Genomic DNA, 21,352 nt, shown 5'->3' on the forward strand with positions numbered 1-21,352 from the left:
CAATGAGCCTTACCGTAAAGACAAAAATAGTGAATTATAGGTGGACCAACATATGTATATGTTACAATGGCATGGAATCTGAATTTTGGTAGTTGTAGTTGATAACAAATTCAGCAGCTGTGGTTGATAGCAAAAGTGAGTTGTTGCCGAATGAAACTCTTTCATGACCTGAAAAGAAATATTGAAGAGGATTAGTCCAGAAAGAGAATGATTTAGTTACAAAATGTATCACAATATTTGAAAGCTCTTTGATTCAATTGATATCCTTAGAATACATATTTCTCATACATATTATTACTAAAGTTTCAATACTTTATACTTCCAATCAAAAGAGATTAGCATATTTTATATTGTCTAAACAAAAAAATATATTATAAAGCCTAAATAAGTTGTATCAAACACTTCAATCTAACCAATAAAAAATCTAAGCTTAGTAATATAATCTCGTTTCCACTTCACATCGAGAACACAAAAAATGCTACATGCCTAAACACTGTGAATATCTTACCATTTACAAAAATAAAAAACGTAAGATTTTTGGAAACATCAGTTGATGTTTATTAGAATGCCCACATTTTATGCTATAATAACAGAAATACCCTTCGTCAAAATAGAATGTCAAGGTTAATTTTTTCACAAAATACGGACCGTATCTCAAAATACGGACCGCATTTACGGGCCATATTTCATTAGATAGTTCTGCTATCCTTTAGTAAAACGGCCATAAATTTTTGTACAGATGTGCGTTTGACCTTCATAATATACCGTTGAAAAGGTATTTCAAAGGGCTACAACTTTCATTTAGGAAGTTTTCCCAAATTCCCAATTTATAAAGGGGTTATAGTCGCTTGAAGTAAGACCTTATGCAAACTCGCTTTAAAACATGCTCCGTCGAGTGGCTTCCAACTTTGTTTTGTCCAAAGACTTTTCTTATGACTTGATTAGTTTTCAAAACCCTTCCTATACTCCTCATATTGGTTTCATTATACCCCCGCCTTATGAGTCGAACTCTAGCCTGAATACACGAGGTGTTACAGAGAGAGGGTAAGAGCAATTAATGTTCTTACCCATTTCGGACGGTCAAGGCCTAGTACAAGGCTGAATCTTTGAAACTTTGCCATTTTCGGCACCATGACGCATAAAGAGAGAACGAATGAAGGGGCGGCGCTAGGGTGTCCTTGGAAACCTTATAACATAACAAAATAAAGGGGCGTTTGGTATATCTGTTAGGGGTCATTTGGTGTGAAGGATAAGCAAAAATAGTCCTGGAATAAAATTTTAGTGCCTCCTTATCCCATGTTTGGTTGGAATAAAAATCCGGGATAACTAATCTCGGGATTAGTTATCCGGATTTGTGTTATTTTATCCCACCTGGCGGTGGAATAACTAATCTCGGGATAACTTATCCCAGGATTAGTTATCCCGAGATAAGTTGTTTCCCAACCAAACGAGCACTTAAGATATAACCAATATGGGCTGGGTCGCTGATGTTTTGAAGTAGGCTTGTAGCCCGAATCGTGTGGCTTCAACGAAAATTAAAGAAAAATGGGTTAATTGTGCAAAGATGGTTATAATTGCAGTTTCAACTTACAAGATAAACATTTCAATTGTAGGCATATTTAAAATGTAACAATTAAATACTAGTTTCAAAAGTGACCAAATAAATAGTTTGGCAATTTCAATTTTAATCGTTTTTGAAAGTAATCGCAATTAAAATTAAACAATATGTAAAATTGAGGTGTATTTGATTATTCATTCAATTAATCAATTTTCTTGATTTAATGGAGTAACATATTTATCAGCCCACTAATAATTAAAAAAACTAATTTAATAATTGTTTCCACTACTTTTTTTTTAAGCCCACTACTAGGTGAACACATAGCAGCTCCCTTTTTATTCATTTAATAATAACTTTAAAGTCTTCACATAATAAAGCAAATGCAATAAAGGTAAAAAAAAAAAAAAATGGCTGCTCATATTTGTGTCCGCACCAAATTAGGAGGAGTTAATTCCTAGGTGGTCACCTAAGTTTAGAAAATTTCCTACAAAAGTAACTTTTATTTTATTTAGGACAATAAAGTCACTCAAGTATATCACTATTTTCTTTAAAAAGTCTGCAACACCTCAAAAGTCCTCCTTCTTCTTGGCATGCCACATCATTAGAGCTCCATATTTTTTGATAATATAGACTTATTTAACTCATCAAATTCATATTTTATATCCAATAAATATGACCCCGTTAAAAAGTGACAAATGAACAAACTAGCATGTAATCTAAATGGAGTAGAATTAAAAGATGAATTTTTTAACTCTATAGATAAGTTTAAAAATTAAAATTAAAATATAAAAATAATAATTAAATTTGAGTTACTATAGAGCTTTAGATTAATATATTGCTAGATATTAACATGACAAGTTGGAATATCTATAACATAACACGAAATAAATTAAGATCATATTAAATTTCATATAAGACTAATAATATAATATTTTAAAACAAGTATTATACTCCCTCCGTCCCAAAAAGATTATCCTCTTTTGATTTGGCACAAAGTTTAAGAAATGAAGGAAGACTTTTAAAATGTGTGGTTCAAAACAAGCCTTAGATATGTGAGACTGTAAATCATCTCATAAAGTTAAATTGTTTCTAAATATAGAAAGGTGACAATTTTTTTGGGATAAACTAAAAAGGAAAGGAGGACAATCTTTTTGGGACAGAGGGAGTAGTAATGAAAATTCTATACCTTTTGGATGAGAAATAAAAAGACTTCAATGGCATGGAAATGGAAATGCCAAAAATTACACACTACACATACATATAAGAATAAATAACTAAAAATAAAGAGGAAAAATTTACACTAATTTTTTTTTTTAAATATACAATTTAACTAGCTTTTTTAAAAGTTACACCGACATGCATGTAATCTTTGTTTTATTTGTGTAATTTTATTTTAATGTGGAAAGAATATGTTGTTTAATGTGGAAAAAGTATACTATTCAAAAAAACTTGAATTTGAATAGAAAATTAAATAACTTGAATTGTAATTTAAATTAAAAGATAATATATTTGAATTGAGATTAAAAAAAAATTAGATTTGAAAAAGTGGCATAATAAAAAGTATGATTTGATTCTTTTGCCACTTTTTAACCGGTCATATTTAATTGAGTATAAAATATGAATTTGGCTAAATGAATTTGATGAGTTAAATATATCTATTATTAAAAAATAAAAAAATGAGGCTTTGCCGTAATAGCGTGAACACGCCAGAGGAGGAGACTTTTGAGGTGTTAAGGTACTTTTTGAAAAATTAGTGATACTGTAGTGACCTTATCGTCCTACATGAAACATAAATAATTTTTATAGGAAATTTCCTAAACTTGGATGACCATCCAAGGAATTAACTCAATTAGGAGCCCGTTTGGATTGACTTATAAGTTGGTCAAACTAGCTTATAAGCTATTTTTTAATTTATTTAGGTGTTTGGTAAAATAGAAAATAGTTTAAATTAAGTTATAAATTGCTTAAAATAAGCAAAACCAAGAAGTTGATCAACCCCAATTTATTTTTTTTTGCCTTTAAATCATTTTAGTTTGGCTAACAACTTTACCCTTTTATCCTTATATTTTCTCGTTAATTTCACTACTACCTTACTTACCTCTAAAAATCGTCTCAAATACTTTTATCCAAACACATAATCCAACTTATTTATAAAATAACTTTCACTTAAAAATTATTTTAAAAACTTATTTATAAAATAACTTTTTATAGACTTAATAGGAAAAATTATTTTAAATTTATATCTCCTATCAAATACAGATGAAAATAAAGCATAATCCCAAGAGTGGGATATCCCACCTATCCCGGATTATTTTATACTATGTATTAGATGGTATAAAATAATGTCAAAAGGTAAAACAATTTCTATCTGATTTGGAAACCACAGAAAATCAGATAGAAATTGTTGAGAGAGAAGCCGATTTGTCTCTTGTTGGTCTGTTGAGCTTCCATCTGGTTGTTGGGTCGGGTTTGCTGATCATCTGCTTCTCGTCCACACGCCATTGTAGGGTATATCCAAAGCTTGAATCTTGCAGGTACCCTTTCTTTTGCGATTGAATACAACTTCTTTTCCATTGATGTGGATCTGCTTGCATATAAAAAAATTGTGTGATGTGATGTGCTGTTGTTGGCCTGATGCCTGTAAATTGAAGAACCTGTTGTTGTTGTTGTCTGGATCCTATCTCAGAATATCAATAGATTGAGCATTATACAATGCTAAATACCACACACGGGATCACTTTTATTGAACTAATCCAGATCACCCCCCTGCTTGTTAATGTAAACCATTTATGCTTGTTTGTTCCTGGCAAATAACAAACAAGCTTAGTTAAATTGTTGTTTTCCATCTTCTCCTGCATTTGAACATGAAAAACATAGTTGTTTCCACTATTTTAAATTAAAATCTTGATAAATTACAAAATCTTGATACAATAGTATACTTGATGATATTTTGCCAAATGAAATGTCAAAATGTCACCGAAATAATTTCGTAAAATCATTTTGACTTGTAAAAATTTATATTTCACTCCGTTTGTGACTCAAGAACTCCGAATAATTAAATAAAATTATTGGATGGCAAAACTTAGGTGTCAACATGTATAAAAGTTGTAATTCAAAAATTGGCAAAGTAATCTTGTAATCTCCAATATTAGTTGTTGCTCAAATCTTTACAATAAAGAGCTACATATCCTGAATCTTAAAGAGTGCAAAATTATCTCATTTCGAATAGTAAGTTTGGTCTTTTTCTTGTTGTTTTGGAGCAATAATTAGTAAGAAGGGTGCTTTTAAGCTACTTAGTTCGTGGGCATTTTAGAGCAAATATGGGTAAAGTTGACGGGTATATTGCCTTTTTACTGTCCTTTTTCTCTTTTTAAGAATTTATTCCCCAAATTTTGTTTGTTTGAGTTAAAACTTGGGAATGGGATTCAATTTTGTTGTTTGCAGATGAGAAGGGAGGCACCGAAAATAGTATGGAGTGAGAGAGTATTAAGGTTCGAAACAGAGGACAAGGAAGCGTATTTGGAGTATGAGATGCGACATGGAGGAAGAGTGATGGACATTCTCCACACATATGTCCCTCCTTCCAAGCGTGGATTAGGGCTCGCTTCTCATCTCTGTATTGCTGCCTTTTCACACGCTCAATCCCATTCCCTTTATGTCATTCCTAGCTGCTCTTACGTCTCTGTACGTCTCTCTCTCCCGAATTTGCTAAAGTTATGTTGTTGTTGTATTCATAAGGAGACGAGGGGGAAAGGGGAGCTAATAGCATATTGCTAGGTAGAAATTAATGTTGGCAGGGGGCAGTGTCGTGTTCCCTACTATGCATATCAATTTCTCTTTAAACTGTAGCCCTTATATATTCTTTCTTCAATTGTTCTTTGATTTAATGTCCAATATTATGTCTTGCAGTTTTGTTCTAGCTTTTTACTTGAGGAGTTCCTTATATCCATAATATTGCTTTTGACTGTTAGTTCTAGTCAAAAGCAACCAAATAACTTTGTTTCTCACTCTTCTTCCAGCTTCTAAGTATCTAACAAAGACCACCTGCAACATTTCAAGTAAATTTCCTCCTTCTATAGTTATATGCACCAGCTGATATTAGTTTGCGATACAACTACACGTGACTGACAACTTTACTGCACTTGCACAATAAAAGGCGGGACAGGATCTTTTTTAATGGTTGTCTCGATGACCTTATGTCCTTATGAATTAAAGATACAGAAGATTGTGTATTAATTGGGGGGGAACCTATAGTAAAAAGATAGTCCTATTATCCTGGTAAAAAGTCATGAGTGTCCTCTCATCTTCTTGTGCTAGTCAACATTCGAGCTAAAACTGATTCTATTTTATATCATATCCTGCAAAGTTATCAACTATTTAGCGTACAACCAACACAAAAAACTAAGAGCTCTAGATGGACGGTCAATCTCGAATCATGAAGGTTTTTCATCAGCATGTTACCGAGGGAAAGAACTAACATACATGCTTGCAACTCTTTTCAGGCACATCTGAATTTGGCATTGTGAACTTATTTACAAGCTTATCTCTTGTCCCTCCTGGTGAAAAGATCTGCAACGAAGCAGCATCTGAGCTCCAACCTGCTTTTGATTTCATTAAACTTCTTCCTTTTTCTTATCCACAAACAAATACCAACGAATTGCAGTGAGTAAATTGTCTAAGAAATTGTGCAGCTCACCACTTCCTTCCCTCTTTTCATGGACAAAATAAAGGATGACTCACCACAATAGAGTACAGGCTTGAAGAATTAGTTGCCCGTTCGTTTCCATTCTATAGGTGCAATAGGGACAGATTGATCATTTATAGCTATCAGATGTCAATCCTAGATTTGCCCCCAGGGCTTTGTTCTAGCGGTAAGAACGCAGTGTGATGTTTTGGGTAAGGCACACATTGAGTTCGAACCGTGCTTTATAAGAAAGCCTAGTACTTAAGCAGACACATTATGCGCCAAGTTTTGAATCGAACCTTGTGGAGTACGCCAGCTGGCCCTCGGAGTTTCTTGGTTATAATATATATGTATATATATATATATATATATATATATATATATATATATATATATATATATATATATATATATATATATATATATATATATCAAACGTGAACTCTGCTATGATATCTTTATGTTGCATCCTAGTTGTAACCTTTTTGGGCTTAATTCTCTTCAGTTCCAAGTTAAGGACCAGTTGCATGATATGGACTTGCTCTTACTATAGATGGCAATATTTTTATTATTATAGTCATCACTGTAATATCCTAAGTAACTAGGATTACTTATCTCATGTATGATTTTTGATTAAGTAGAAAATATGGCATCCTTTCAAGTTCAAACCTTATATATATGGGCATTGCTCCATGTTAGTGATCCAAGTTGCTCTTAACAATGATTTTTCGGTTTTCCCAGTTATATTTATCTTTTCCGATCCTACCTTCAGGGTTTTATCATAGATTAGATTAGTATAAACAAAATCAAGGGGTCTCCCCCTGGTGTGTCATTTGCTGTAGTGCTGAACTAACATATTGTTCATCATGTAGGATACATTCCTTCCACGGAACCCATCTTGGAATTCCATTTTGCACAAAGAAGACCTGAAATCTCACATTTGAAGCAGCATGTGGTTCTTTATGAACTATTACCTCTTGCTTTGCCTTATGGAGTGTCCTAGTATGTGCGAAATGGTTGATGTTAGGAGCAAGAAGTCCAGCCAAGCAAACTCTGGATTCTGTTCTATTCTGTTTCCTTTTCGTATATGTAAAGTGGAGAGTGTATTGCTATCTGTAATAGGACAAGTTTCCTAGAAATTGGATCTATTTCCGTTTTCGATGAAGCAATGGCAAAGATTTTACTGTCTTCCCTTCTTTTTAAGTACAACTCTATTTTCCACTCTTAGAATTGATAGATTTTTAATCCTTCGATTCGCATTTGACTTCCAAGTATGTTTCTGTGTGGTAAAAAGGCTCCTCGCCACATCAATCTAGGCATCTGGCCATTCGTGTCTTTGCTTTGGAGAGAAATTATTTCTTTTTGGTCCAGAAGAAAAGCTATTGCTGTACTACTATTTTAAGTAGGGTACAAACAAGGAGCAGCATTGGTAGATACAGCGCTGGACTGGCTTGTACATTGATCTAAGTCTAAACTGAGGGAGTTACAGGCATCCCTAAAGCTAGCAGTGCGACCCGTAGTTGTGTCATTGCAAAAAGAAAAGGTTTGAACAACCTAACGCAGGGGCAGTACAAAAGGGAGGGTGCTGCGGAACTAGGTAGGACAGTCGCATGTCTGACAAAATAGGTACCTGCTTGACCGTTATCAAGTGCTGCACAAACAAAAAGGGGTGGTGTAACAAAAAGTGTGACGGATTTCTGAGTAATCCATGGAACGGCCATGCTCAGGTTTGCTATTCTATTCTGCTCCTTCTATGTATGAACTGTTAGCATAATGTAGATGATTCTGCCATAATAAGGAGGTTCTAAATTTTAAAGTATCTTTTCTCTATATATATTAGAAGATCCTTGTTTCGACATGATTGCTTTAACGTCAAAAAAGTTGAATTCAAGGGCATTTAAGTAATTTAAGTACTTATGCTACATGTCTGTATCGTTGAAAGTGAACAGCCATGTATTCATATGGGTTTCCATCTGGCTCCAAAACATAGCGTCTGTATATCTCTGTGTTTCTTCGGCTTTTACAGGTTTCTCTCTCTGTGTTCTTGCTATCAACTGTGATTTTGTTCGTGGCCAAAATACTCTTGCTGTTTGATTCTCTGATCTAGAACTTGGAGTTATTCCCTTCATCTTCTTCCGTTCACTTTTACAGATCTTTTTTCGATTTTCTACCGGATCTTCTCTTTTCTCTTTACCTTTTTTTCTTCTTCTTTTTGTGCTTTTTTTGGGTTCTGTTCATATTTCTTCTTCTTCTAATTTTTTTCCCTCCAATTTTGTGGTTGTTATGGGGTTAATTGGCGGTAGAGGATGGTGAAACGTTTCAGGGTAGTAATTGAAAATTTGATTTTCGAAAAAAGAAGAGTTTGATTTTCAAATCCAGTTTTATTTTTTGGACTAGATTGAAAAAATGGTACGAAAATTAAGCAAGCAGATACCAATCAATTAGTGAAGAATTAAACTGTCTTACGAGAAATTTGAGTTATGAGAATTGCTGGTGGAAGGTTGGTCTCTTGAGTTGCCATACCTTTTTATTTTTATTTTTATACTGCATACATTTTCTTCCACCTAAATTAATCTTTCTTTCATGTTTGTTGCACGGAATTGTGAAGTGGATGATGCACCTATAGTGGTAACTTATTTGGGGTTAAATACTTGCTTGGGATGAAGTCGGTAAGATGAGAGCCTCTCATTCACATATTTCCCTGTTGCTGGAATGGAATAGTAGCTCAAAATCACAGGCTGCTGGGACTTATTTTGTGTCAATATATTCTTTGTTAATTTTGTTTATCTTTCATCATCGTTTTCGTCAACCTTTGATATTTCATTACAGGTAGTGGACAACTGTTGAGGAGATATAGATTGTTTGATTTAATTATCATATACCAGTAACAAGTAAAGTAGTATTCACCGCAACTAAATTTTTAATTATATGGTTTATATTCTTTCTTTGGACCTTTCATGACTTCCAATAGACCTGGGGAGACATAAGCTTACGTCCTTGTCCACAGAGAAAGAAATGGGTGCTTTTTTTTAATTCCTGAAAGGGTGCTTTTTTTTTAATAGCTATCTTGTTCCAACGAACATAATATGAGATAATAGCAGGAAGGTGGTGAAAATGTTAAAATTCTCATATATAACATTCATTTCTACTGGTTGTGCATTATTTCAAATACTATAATTGCATTAAAGCATACCGTGTGATGGAATTTAGGAAGTTTTTTCTTTATAGAATATGATTAGTGAATAAACATTAGAGAAATTAGTGAATAAACATTAGAGGAAGCTTTTGAATTTTATGTTTTCCATTAGGTGTTGATATGTGTTGATCAGTTTTAAGAATTAAGGCACTTGGACATGAAAGAACGTAATTTTGTGTTAATTTGGTCTCACGTCAATTTTCAGATGCTTCGGCTTTGGTAAAATTTTAACATTTCCTTGCATTTTTTTGCGCGGATTGCCCTTATTTTGGGGTGGTCTTTAAATTTTGCCCCTCATATTTGTGGTTTTTAAATTATGCTTCATATTCTTGCTTTAATTTTTGCCCTTCGCATTAGAACTTTGAGCTTTTCACGCGAAATCGTGAGGTTAGAGTTCGAATCCCCGTTCAAGCATAAATTAAAAAAAAAATTGCAAGGCAAGGTTTGGGTCGCGTGTATCTTGGGGCCAATCTCTTGTTGGGGAATTACAAATTTTATCTTTGGACCGGCATACTCGTATATTATCGATTTGGCATAAGTATGCGGGGTCACTAAGATAACTTCGATAATTCCTTCTGAGTTTATGCCGGTGGGGGCATGGCATACTTTTAATGGGCAAACTTTTATGCGGGACCACGTAAACTTGTGAAGGAATTATCAAAGTTATCTTGGATCCCGGCATACTTATGCCAAGTACGCCCATATATAAGGCATAAGTATGTCGGGTCGGCACTACTTGGAATTCCTTCACAAATTTATGTCGGTGGGGGCATACTTTTAATGGGCAACTTTTATGCGGACCGGCATAAACTTGTGAAGGAATTATCAAAGTTATGCGGATCGGCATACTTATGTAAAATCATACATAAGGCATAAGTATCTTCACATAACTTTGATAATTCCTTCACAAGTGTATGTCGTTGGGGCATAGCGAAATTTAAACTTTGCCTTGTGAATTTTTTTAAAAATTTATTTAACGTGTGGGTTCGAACACAGGAACTGTGGGTTTTTGTGAAGGGCAAAATTTAAAGATTTCAAGCTTGAGGGGCAAAATTTAAAAACCACCCCAAAAGAAGGGCAATTCTGCGAATTGCCCATTTCCTTGTCCTCATACTCCAAATACGCTTCCTTGTCCTCTGTTTTGAACCTTAATACTCTCTCACTCCATACTATTTTCGAGTCCGGAGCCTAAAGGGCACTAAAATGCACAAAATAAATCAAAAGGGGTGCTCCATTCCACAATATACCAAAAGGGATATAACGTGGAAGGACCAACGTTATACCCCCCAAAAAAAATTCACCTGTCTGACAAAAAAATAAATTAATTTATTTTGTATAACATGGATCAGTCTACGTTATACAATGGGACAATAGCCTTCCCATATACAGAATGAAGGAAACATCATTCTCATAGATATTGTTATACAATATATATATTTTACCACCCCAACGTTTTACAAAAATAGTTTGTCAAACGTTGGCTAGATTTAAATCATATCCGGCTATTTTTTTAATAAAAAAAAATTTCAGTGGTTTTTTAATTTTTAACTCAAACATACGCCACAAGTCATATAATAATTAACTCAAACAAATATTTTAACTCCTACAATAATTAAATATGTGTTATATATGCAAACATAAAAAAAATACTAAAATATAAGTTAAATAAACGTCACACATTAACTGAGTAGTAAATGTTAAATTACATACGTCACTAAACGGCACAAGACATATTATATATTCTTAGAAGATTACATAAGGAAACAAAAATCGTACAACTTAGTAAAAAACATAAGAACCAACAAGCAACAACAACTACTGATTTTTGTCGGGGCAGCGATTTTTGTTATGACTTGTTTGCTTGCACATACTACACTTCTTAGCCATGCGAGCAGGAGCTAGCTATATCCATTTCATTCCTCCTTCTAGTTGTACTCCGCGCTCCTGAGGAATGAAATGGATATAGCTCCTGCTCGCATGGCTAGGAAGTGTAATGCGTGTAAGCAAACAGTCATAACAAGAATCGCCCCCGGCGTAAATCGATGGTTGTGCTTGTTGGTTCTTATGTTTTTTCCTAAATTGTACGATTGTTGTTTCCTTATATAATCTTCCAAGAATATATAATATGTCTTGTGCCGTTTAATAACATATGTAATTTAACATTTACTACTCAGTTAATGTGTGACGTTTATTTAACTTATATTTTAGTATTTTTTTGTTTATGTTCACATATATAACACATATTTAATTATTGTATGAGTTAAAATATTTGTTTGAGTTAATTATTATATGACTTGTGGCATATGTTTGAGTTAAAAATTAAAAAATCATTGAAATTTTTTATTAAAAAAATTTTTATATGATTTAAATTTGACCAACATCTTACAAACTATTTTTTGCAAACGTTGGAGGGGAAGGGGGGGGGGGGTTAAATATATATATAATGTGGATCGATCTACGTTATACAATATATATATATATATATATATATATATATATATATATATATATATATATATATATATATATATATATATATATATATATATATATATATGAGAATGATGTTTCCTTCATGCTGTATATGGGTAGGCTATTGTCCCATTGTATAACGATCCACGTTATACAAAATTTGATGCACGTTATACAAAATTATAAATTTTGTATAACGTGGATCGACGTTATACTTTTAAATTAATTTTTTTTTTTTTTTTTGGTCGTCAGTGAATTTTTTTTTTGGGGGGGGGGGGGGTAATAACGTTGGTCCTTCCACATTATATCCCTTTTGGTATATTGTGGAATAGAGCATCCCTTTTGATTTATTTTGTGCAGTTTATTGCCCTTTAGGCTCTTCGATCCGCCCATCTCATCTGCAAACAACAAAATTGAATCCCATTCCCAAGTTTTAACTCAAACCAACAAAATTTTGGGAATAAATTCTTAAAAAGAGAAAAAGGATAGAAAAAAAATACACCTATCAACTTTACCCATATTTGCTCTAAAATGCCCTCAAACTAACTAAGTAGCTTAAAAGCACCCTTCTTACCAATAATTGCTCCAAAACAACAAGAAAAGGACCAAACTTGCAGTTACAGTATTCGAAATGAGATAATTTTGCACTCCTTTTAAAATTCAGGATATGTAGCTCCTTATTGTAAAGATTTGAGCAACAACTTATATAGGAGATTACGAGATTACTTTGCCAATTTTTGAATTACAACTTTTATACATCTTGACACCTAAGTTTTTCCATCCAATAATTTTATTTAATTATTCGGAGTTCTTGATTCACAAACGGAGTGAAATATACATTTTTACAAGTCAAAATGATTTTACAAAATTATTTCGGTGACATTTTGCCATTTCCTTTGGCAAAATTATCATCAAGTATACTATTGTCTGTCATCTTGCATATTTGGTATAATTTTTAAGAATTGCAAACATGTTTATCAAGATTTTAATTTAAAATAGTGGAAGCAATTATTAAATTAATTATTTTAATTATTAGTGGGCTGATAAAAGTTTTACTCCGTTAAATCAAGAAAAATGATTAATTGAATGAATAATCAAATACACCTCAATTTTACAAATTGTTTAACTTTAATTGCGATTACTTTAAAAAACGGTTAAAATTGAAATTGTCAAACTATTTACTTGGTCACTTTTGAAACTAGTATTTAATTGCTACATTTTAAATATGGCTACAATTGAAATATTTATCTTGTAAGTTGAAACTGCAATTATTTTTCATTTTTTTGCGCGGATTGCCCTTCTTTTGGGGTGGTCTTTAAATTTTGCCCCTCATATTTGTGGTCTTTAAATTATGCCTCTCATATTGCTGGTCTTTAATGCTTGCCCTTCGTATTGCAACTACGAGCGTTCACGCGAAATCGTAAGGGTTCGAGTTTGAACCCCCATTACAAAATAAAAAAAAAAAAAATTGCAAGGCAAGGTTTGGGTCGCGTGTATGCGGGACCGGCATACACTTGTTAAGGAATTACCAAATTTATGGGACCCCGTACTCATGCCTTATGGGCAGACTTGGATAAGTATGAACTTTAGTAATTCCTTAACAAGTTTATGCCGGTGGGGGCATACTTTTAATGGGCAAACTTTTATGCCGGACCCGGCATAAACTTGTGAAGGAATTACCAAAGTTATGCCGGACCCGACATACTTATGCAAGTCGCCCATAAGGCATAAGTATGCGGGTCCGATATAACTTGTTAATTTCTTCGCGTTGTATGCTTAGATGGGGCGTAACGAAATTTAAACTACGCTTGCGATTTTTTTTTTTAAAATTTTGATGTGTGGGTTCGAACCTGGAACCCATGGGTTTTAGCCGAAGGGCAAAATTTAAAGATTTCAAATATGAGGGACAAAATTTAAAGACCACCCCAAAAGAAGGGCAATTCTGCCCATTATTTTTCTTTAATTTTCGTTGAAGCCACACGATTTGGGCTACAAGCCTACTTCAAAACATCAACGATCCAGCTCATATTGGTTATATCTTAACAGATATACCGAACGCCCCTTTATTTTGTTATGCTATAAGGTTTCCAAGGTCATCCTAGCACCACCCCTTCATTCGTTCTCTCTTTATGCGTCACGGTGCCGAAAATGGCAAAGTTTCAGAGATTCAGCCTTGTACTAGGCCTTGACCGTCCGAAATGGCCAAGAGCCCTCTCTCTATAACACCTCTTGTATTCGGGCTAGGTATCGACTCGTAAGGCGGGGTATAATGAAACCAATATGAGGAGTATAGGAAGGGTTTTGAAAATTAATCAAGTCATAAGAAGAGTCTTTGACCAAAGCAAAGTTAGAAGCCACTCTACGGAGCATATTTTAAAGTGAATTTGCATAAGGTTTTATTTCAAGAGACTATAACTCCATTATAAATTGGGAATTTGGGAAAACCTCCTGGATGAAAGTTGTAACTCTTTGAAATACCTTTCCAACGGTATATTATGGAGGTCAAATGCACATCTGTACAAAACGTTATGGCCGTTTTGCTGAAGGATATCAGAACTATCTAATGAAATACGGGCCCGTAAATGCGGTCCGTATTTTGTGAAAAATTTAACCTTAGACATTCTATTTTGACGAAGGGTATTTCTGTTATTATAGCCTAAAATGTGGGCATTCTAATAAACATCAACTGACTATTTTGTGTTTCCAAAAATCTTACGTTTTTTATTTTTGTAAATGGTAAGATATTCACAGCCTTTAAGCATGTAGCATTTTTTGTGTTCTCGATGTGAAGTGGAAACGAGATTATATTACTAAGCTTAGATTTTTTATTGGTTAGATTGAAGTGTTTGATACAACTTATTTAGGCTTTATAATATATATTTTTGTTTAGACAATATAAAATATGCTAATCTCTTTTGATTGGCAGTATAAAGTATTGAAACTTTAGTAGTAATATGTATGAGAAATATGTATTCTAAGGATATCAATTGAATCAAAGAGCCTTCAAATATTGTGAGACTTTTTGTAACTAAATCATTCCCTTTCTGGACTAATCCTCTTCAATATTTCTTTTGAGGTCATGAAAGAGTTTCATCTGGCAACAACTTAGTTTTGCTATCAAACACAATTGCTGAATTTGTTATCAACTACAACTACCAAAATTCAGATTCCATGCCATTGTAACATATACATATGCTAGTCCACCTATAATTCACTATTTCTGTCTTTCTGGCAAGCCCATTGAATAAATTTGTTCCCCAAACGAATATAATATACTACGAAGCATAATGTGTTAATATTAGTTTAATCATGTTTTCTTTATTTGCATCTCATTAGTGTAACGCAAAATGATTGTGCCGTGCACGGGCACGAGCCATCTAGTTACACAATGAGAGCCGATTAGCGCGGGAGTAAAAGATTATTGCTCACGAAATTGATAACCATAAGCTATATACATTCACCAAAGTTGTAAGTGTGTGATTATTGCATGAATTTGATAACGAGATTTGACATGTTTTACTTGTAAACAAGTTTGTTTGAAAATGTTATTTAATGAAATGGAATTTGATAGAAGTCCAATTCTCTCTCTGTCCATAAAGAGTGCTTTTCTAATATTTACAGTTTGTTTAAATAAGTTATTTAGAAAAAAATGAAAGTATCAATTAACTTTTTAAGATTTACCCTTATGTGATAAATGATTTGAAAAGATTTCTAAACTGTCTTTTAATATTTCATAAATAATGTTACGGATAAATAAAGGATAATTAAGTCAAATTACTTTATTAATTAATATGATTGAATAATTGTAACTATTCGTATGCTCATTTTAGTTCTAGAGGTACGAATTGGATTTTGAGATTTTTGGTAGCTCCGTATTATGAATCTGGACTTGTCCGTAAAGGTTCGTTGAAAACCGATATAGTTTGGTTGGGTTTTGTAACCGTTACCGACTCGTTGGTTTTCGAGGATCACCTATCCCATCTTGGGCTATTAGAATGGGAATCCATATGTTGGAACAAGTACGCAATGATGTTTACATGTGATTTGCACTTTTGGGTATCACCCGATGAGTTACGAACATATTTTGATCGTGTTGAGATCGTATCTAGTCTTCGAGCGTTATTTTGAGAACAAACGGTGTCAGATCTGAGCAAATGAGCTTCAAATTGGTGAATTGATTGAACCCTTAGATCTGTCTTGTGATTTCAGACTTAGTAATTGGAATCGTCAAATTGGCGACTGCATCTAATTGATTTGACTAAGGTGCTTTGGATCAGTACAGCCCTGCAACTTGGATTCAGCTTCATGCATATCCCATAAATCTCGAACACAAGCATGGGCCTGAAGAACTTATGTTGTCTAATAAATACTTTAAACTTGAACATGTCTCTTTGTGTTTAGACTTTCTATTTGTGGTCATTATGTATGGTCTTTTACACACTACTATGCCCTAGAAAAAAATACATCAAAATTTATGGATTTCTTTTTTGTTAACCAGAGGCAGATCTAGGGGATTTAAATTCTATGAATTCAATCTTAAGATTTTTAGTATTCAACCCATTATAATTTACAAGTTATGGGTTCATATCTACTATACATTACAATTTTAATAATTTTTTACACAAAAATTTATATTCCGCGTCTAAAGTTAATGGTTCAATTGACCCCCCATTTATAAGGCTAGATACGCCACTGGTGTTAACAAATTAGTGCTCTTAAAGGAGAGGATATAAACTTCCTGACAAAAATTGCCATAAGATGTTGTGACCATCTTTTTTCCCTTCGACGCTTTTTTGGGTTGGTGCTACCCTTCTGTTGGAACATGTCGCATCTTATATGTCTCGATCGCTTCTAATGCTGAGACACTTTGATGCAAGATATTATTGGGGAAAGACACATTCTGCTTTTCCACTCTTATGATTAAGTGTATAAAATGTAGAGAGGTGATAATGATGGAAGGTCAAATGTCATCTGTTTTTCAAAAAAAAAAAAAATCCTCCATTTTCTGCTTTATGTGCCACAATTGTGTAAATGTTAGTTATTGAAGGAGGACAAAATAAGAAAATCTTAATTGCAAGAATTCTGTGTCTATTATCTTCTTTCTATGTTGTAGTCGCAACTTGCAAGTGTTGAAACCTTATCCTCAAAGAAATGCAAAGGAGACTATGATTGAGATGGGGCTCGACAAACTTAAAAGGGCACAGGAAAGTTCGTTGCACCAATTTTACTTGTTTCACCATCTAGTTTTCGTATCTGGTGGAATTATTATTGGAAAAGAAAAAATCAGTCATAAGGTGAAGCATTGAACAAATACGAGGAATGTCATTCAGATTTACATTTAGGTTGACTTTACTATTATCTATCAAGTTAATACATTGTCAATTTGTGATTCTTGCTCATTGAAAATTTCATATCTATTGTACATTTAACCTTGAAGTTTTGATTAATTGAATTTCTTTTCAGTTTCACTTTGTGACAAAGCTCCTGAAGATAGTTGATGTTGTACTCTCAAATAAAGTTGGTCGTTCTATCCTATCACACACATGATGATGTGAACTGCTACTCTACATGAGGACTCAGTGGAGAATGGAACATCTGGGAATGCTTTGTGATATCAATGTGGATGAGCTCCTGAACTGTAAATTTCTGAAATATCTTATGTAATTGAGTTACTAATAATTTGATTACTAAACAAGCTCATTGTTATTCTGAAAGTTCACTTAAATGCCTTTGTCTGCACTTATTGTTAGTCTTAAATACAAAATTATGAAGTTAAATTTCGAGGCCGTTTGGGGTGTTTCAGATAATTAAAAATGAAGTTGGAAGTTGCAAATCATAGCTGACTGTTGGTCTATCCGTAGCTAAATCTACTGAGATTTATATAAGTAGCCATTGTGGAATAGTACCAATTTTTGGGAGTTCTTTTGGGCGAATTTTTTTGCCAAGATCTTCATAAATACATTGAATTTTGAGGAGGCTTCACAAGATTGAGATGATCCGGGGGCTCGAGGGCGCAGTTTTGATCATTGTGAGCTTGCTTGGACTGCATTACCAGATAACTTTTAAGATCTTAACTTTTGAGTGTCGTTCTTCTGAGCTTGGCTATTCATTGCATGCTTTCTTTATGTACGTTAGTTCATGTGTGGAGCAACCATGCTTTTTATAGACTTGGAGGCCATAGACTTCTCGTATTCTTTCCCTCTTCAGAGTTGCCACTCGCTATCTTCGAGATACGCTATGAAATGTTTTAGATTCTAATCTTATGACTGATTGTGACATGATTGGTCAAAGTAATTGTGATATTGTTGTGATTTGAGCATAAGTAGTTGGGATAGAGTCTCTTTCACCCTCGTGAGTATAAGAAGTCGGGCTAAAGCCCCCTTCCCATCCTCGAGGAGACTTCTTGTAAGATATTGGGCCAGAGTCCCCTTTGCCATCGATATAAGACGTTAATCGAGAGTGATCTTCGAATCCCCGAGGAGACAGGTAAGATGTTTGGCGAGATTCCCCTTTATAGCCGGGATAGTAAGACGGATAGGCCAAAGTCCCCACCGTAGTCCTGATGTTATGTGATGTTATATCATGCAATATATTTACAGCTTGCATTTGTTATGGATTACTTATTCTAGAATGATTCGTATCCTCTCTTTCTATGGTTATATATACTACAAAATGATTCAATATCATCAAATGTTTTGTGTATTATTTTGTTTCACTTGTTCCAGGTACGAGATGCAAAGCAGATCTAGACCTTCCTTAGTTTTTGTGACTAACCCTTCTCTACACTTGTAGGTAGGGGTGGGCATGGTATGGCATATACTGATTACTATACCGAAATCAAAATTTTTTATACTGTGATTTTGGTATTATGGTATTTGTTATGCATTTTTGCTCTTTTATTTTTTTATACTGTGGTTTTGGTATTATGGTTTTGGTTAAGGGTTCGATTCCCACTTGAAGGCTTAGGGCAACATCATTTTAGTATTTTCCACCTCTTTTACTTTTAGTCCATGTGATCTGACAAGTGGGGCGATAATATTCAATCTTTTCCTTTCCTTTCCTATTGCTGCACTCGCGTTTAAAACTATTGAACTTTTTGTCACGCCCCGAACCATGGCCTGGGCGAAACACGGCACTCGGTGCCTTAATCGTATGACCGAGTGAACCACGCTGACTTCTTTGAATCATCGTGAGGCATAACATAGGGGATATAACGTGAATGCATGATGAGCCTTTATAAAATATGAGATGTCATAATAATTTAATGAAAATACTTGTTTAAATCATAAATGCGGAAATAACTATGAGTTGAGCCAAAGATGGCTAAACACCTTGCATGTCTAACATAACTAAAGATAGTCTATGAAACCTACGATCGTGAATCTTGGTGAAAAACGTACTTATTTGGGACAAGGCCCCCGACATACCTTTAAATGCATGACTAGTAAAATAAAGATAAGCGGCTAAACCCGAATGAGATGGGGCTCACCAATACCGTACGAGCAAATCCTACGGCGGATGCGGCGTCCTTGTAAATACGTACTGCGTCGTAAAAACCCGAAATAGAAAGGGGACGTTAGTACATGGTGAATAGTACTAGTATGTAAAACCTGCTGAAGTGAAGAACATGGCACAACAAAGGCATAGGACATGAGCCCGAATACGAATGTAACTTGAACATGGTATGAAACGTGAGTAAAGTACGAAAACGGTAAATCAGTGAAAATACATGTATATAAAACTTAACGCCAACGTGGGGAATGCTATAGTGTAACCACTGTGGCCGGAGAACACTCGCACACTTGCCGGGGGATATGAGATTTAAGTAATAATAAGCATGTAAGGATCAAAGTTCATAATGAAGGTGTTTCCTCATGGAGACCACACTCTCCACGAGTGGCACGGGCTATACTTTAACTAAGCAATCCCAAAAATATGAACATGATATAGTTGGCTAAGAAGCCCATGATTTTCATGATTAACTTGCAAATAACTTGAAATCATGATTTCATAAATAACATGTTTCATGAAATATCTTGTAATATGATTTCATGAGATAACTTGTCATAGTCTTGCAAACATGTTCTTGATTCATGAGTAATAACAATAGTTCATAATTATATGTATATTGACTTGAAAAAATGCTTGTAACTTTCTACATAAAATCATAAAATTTCATATAAACATAATGAGAACACATGAGGGTATTTTGTGATTCATGGACAAGCTAGGGTTCTAATGACCGTAATGGAAGCTTAGGAATACAATAACGAATATAGATACAAAGTTATGTATATAAATACATAAATATGGGCTACCAATATGTTGGGTTTAATGCCCTAGGGTTTGAACTTCATGAATATGAAACGAAGCATGGGGAAGAACGTAGAGATTCCCATGATGGAAGTTCTACATACTTTGTCGCTCCAACTTGAATTAAAGACTTGAGCTTTGAAGAGGATTTCCAAAATCTTGAATTTTGAACCTTGAGATGGGTTTTCTTGAAAACCCTATGTTAAAATGATGGATTCTTGCTTAAGGATCATGAACGTATATTGGAATTGTAATTGCATGGAATAGGCTTACCTTAAAGTTTCTTGAAGGTTGGGAGAGAAAGCTTAGTCATTAGGGCTTGAGAGACTTCTTTAGGGTTCTTTACCTCGAAAAAATTGGTTTAAAGCAGATGAATAACGTTTGGCTCTTAAAACGTCGTGGTCGGTGCGCGGTCACGCTCGATAAGGTTTTGATCGCGCGGCTAACTAACTTTTCGCTAATCGCGCAAAGTTTTGCGCGCGAGTAAAACCCGCACAACTTCTAGCACGGAGCTCCGTTTGAGCTCCCGTATATTTGGAAAGGTATTTCAAAGGCCTACAACTTTCATGTTTTGAGTTTTCTCAAATTCCTAACGTCATGAAAATCTTAGATGAATTTAGAAGGCCTTAAGAACTTCATTTGGTTTGACTTCATAAAGCATTTAGAATGGATTCATATAGCTAAAATATGATCTTTATACTAGTTTCATACGTTCACATCTAACTCGGTTACGGGATATTCCGATATGGTGTAGTACGAAAGTACGAGGTGTTACGATATCTCCCAAAGGATCATTCATCCTCGAATGATGGGTCGTGGTTAATGGGGGAAGTGACATTTGAATACTTGAACATGAAGGAAACATGACATAAAACATAAGAGCTTTGATATGGTTACGTAGGTCATGGATCAGTAAACGTGATTACATGGAAACATGTATTGATAAATTGAGTAGCGACTACATGAATGAGAATCATGAAACATTTGTCCTCGATTTGTGACTAGTGGTTAAGAATCGCTCACTAACTTTGGAATCTACAAAATTTATAGCGGAATTCCCCACAAAGTTTCTCAGCCTTATCCAAATAACTAGTACCAACCTTCCTTTTGCATCTTAATACGCGTGATG

The 21,352-nt window shown here is 34.1% G+C and overlaps 1 protein-coding gene and 1 long non-coding RNA gene across 2 annotated transcripts; both read left to right on the forward strand.

Moving 5' to 3' along the window:
- The first annotated feature begins 4,599 nt into the window (after positions 1-4,599).
- On the forward strand, positions 4,600-7,431 carry LOC132068274 (acetyltransferase At1g77540). Its single transcript, XM_059461811.1, has 3 exons — positions 4,600-4,895; positions 5,003-5,242; positions 7,115-7,431. The coding sequence occupies exons 2-3, from the start codon at positions 5,003-5,005 to the stop codon at positions 7,184-7,186; spliced, it is 312 nt and encodes a 103-aa protein (XP_059317794.1). The 5' UTR covers positions 4,600-4,895; the 3' UTR covers positions 7,187-7,431.
- An 8,754-nt stretch (positions 7,432-16,185) lies between these two features.
- On the forward strand, positions 16,186-17,635 carry LOC132066886 (uncharacterized). The gene is made up of 2 exons (XR_009416957.1): positions 16,186-16,564; positions 17,211-17,635. It is a non-coding gene; the product is annotated as an uncharacterized LOC132066886 (long non-coding RNA).
- Positions 17,636-21,352: the final 3,717 nt, after the last annotated feature.

This window comes from Lycium ferocissimum, chromosome 8 (assembly GCF_029784015.1).
Source record: "Lycium ferocissimum isolate CSIRO_LF1 chromosome 8, AGI_CSIRO_Lferr_CH_V1, whole genome shotgun sequence".
NCBI classification, from domain to species: Eukaryota; Viridiplantae; Streptophyta; class Magnoliopsida; order Solanales; family Solanaceae; genus Lycium; species Lycium ferocissimum.

What these genes read in the sequence shown, in the direction of transcription:
- LOC132068274 (XM_059461811.1), top strand. Translation starts at nt 5,003, where the DNA reads ATGAGAAGGGAGGCACCGAAAATAGTATGGAGTGAGAGAGTATTAAGG. An exon ending in CTAGCTGCTCTTACGTCTCT is followed by an intron (nt 5,243 to 7,114) that starts GTACGTCTCTCT and finishes TTCATCATGTAG; the next exon opens with GATACATTCCTTCCACGGAA.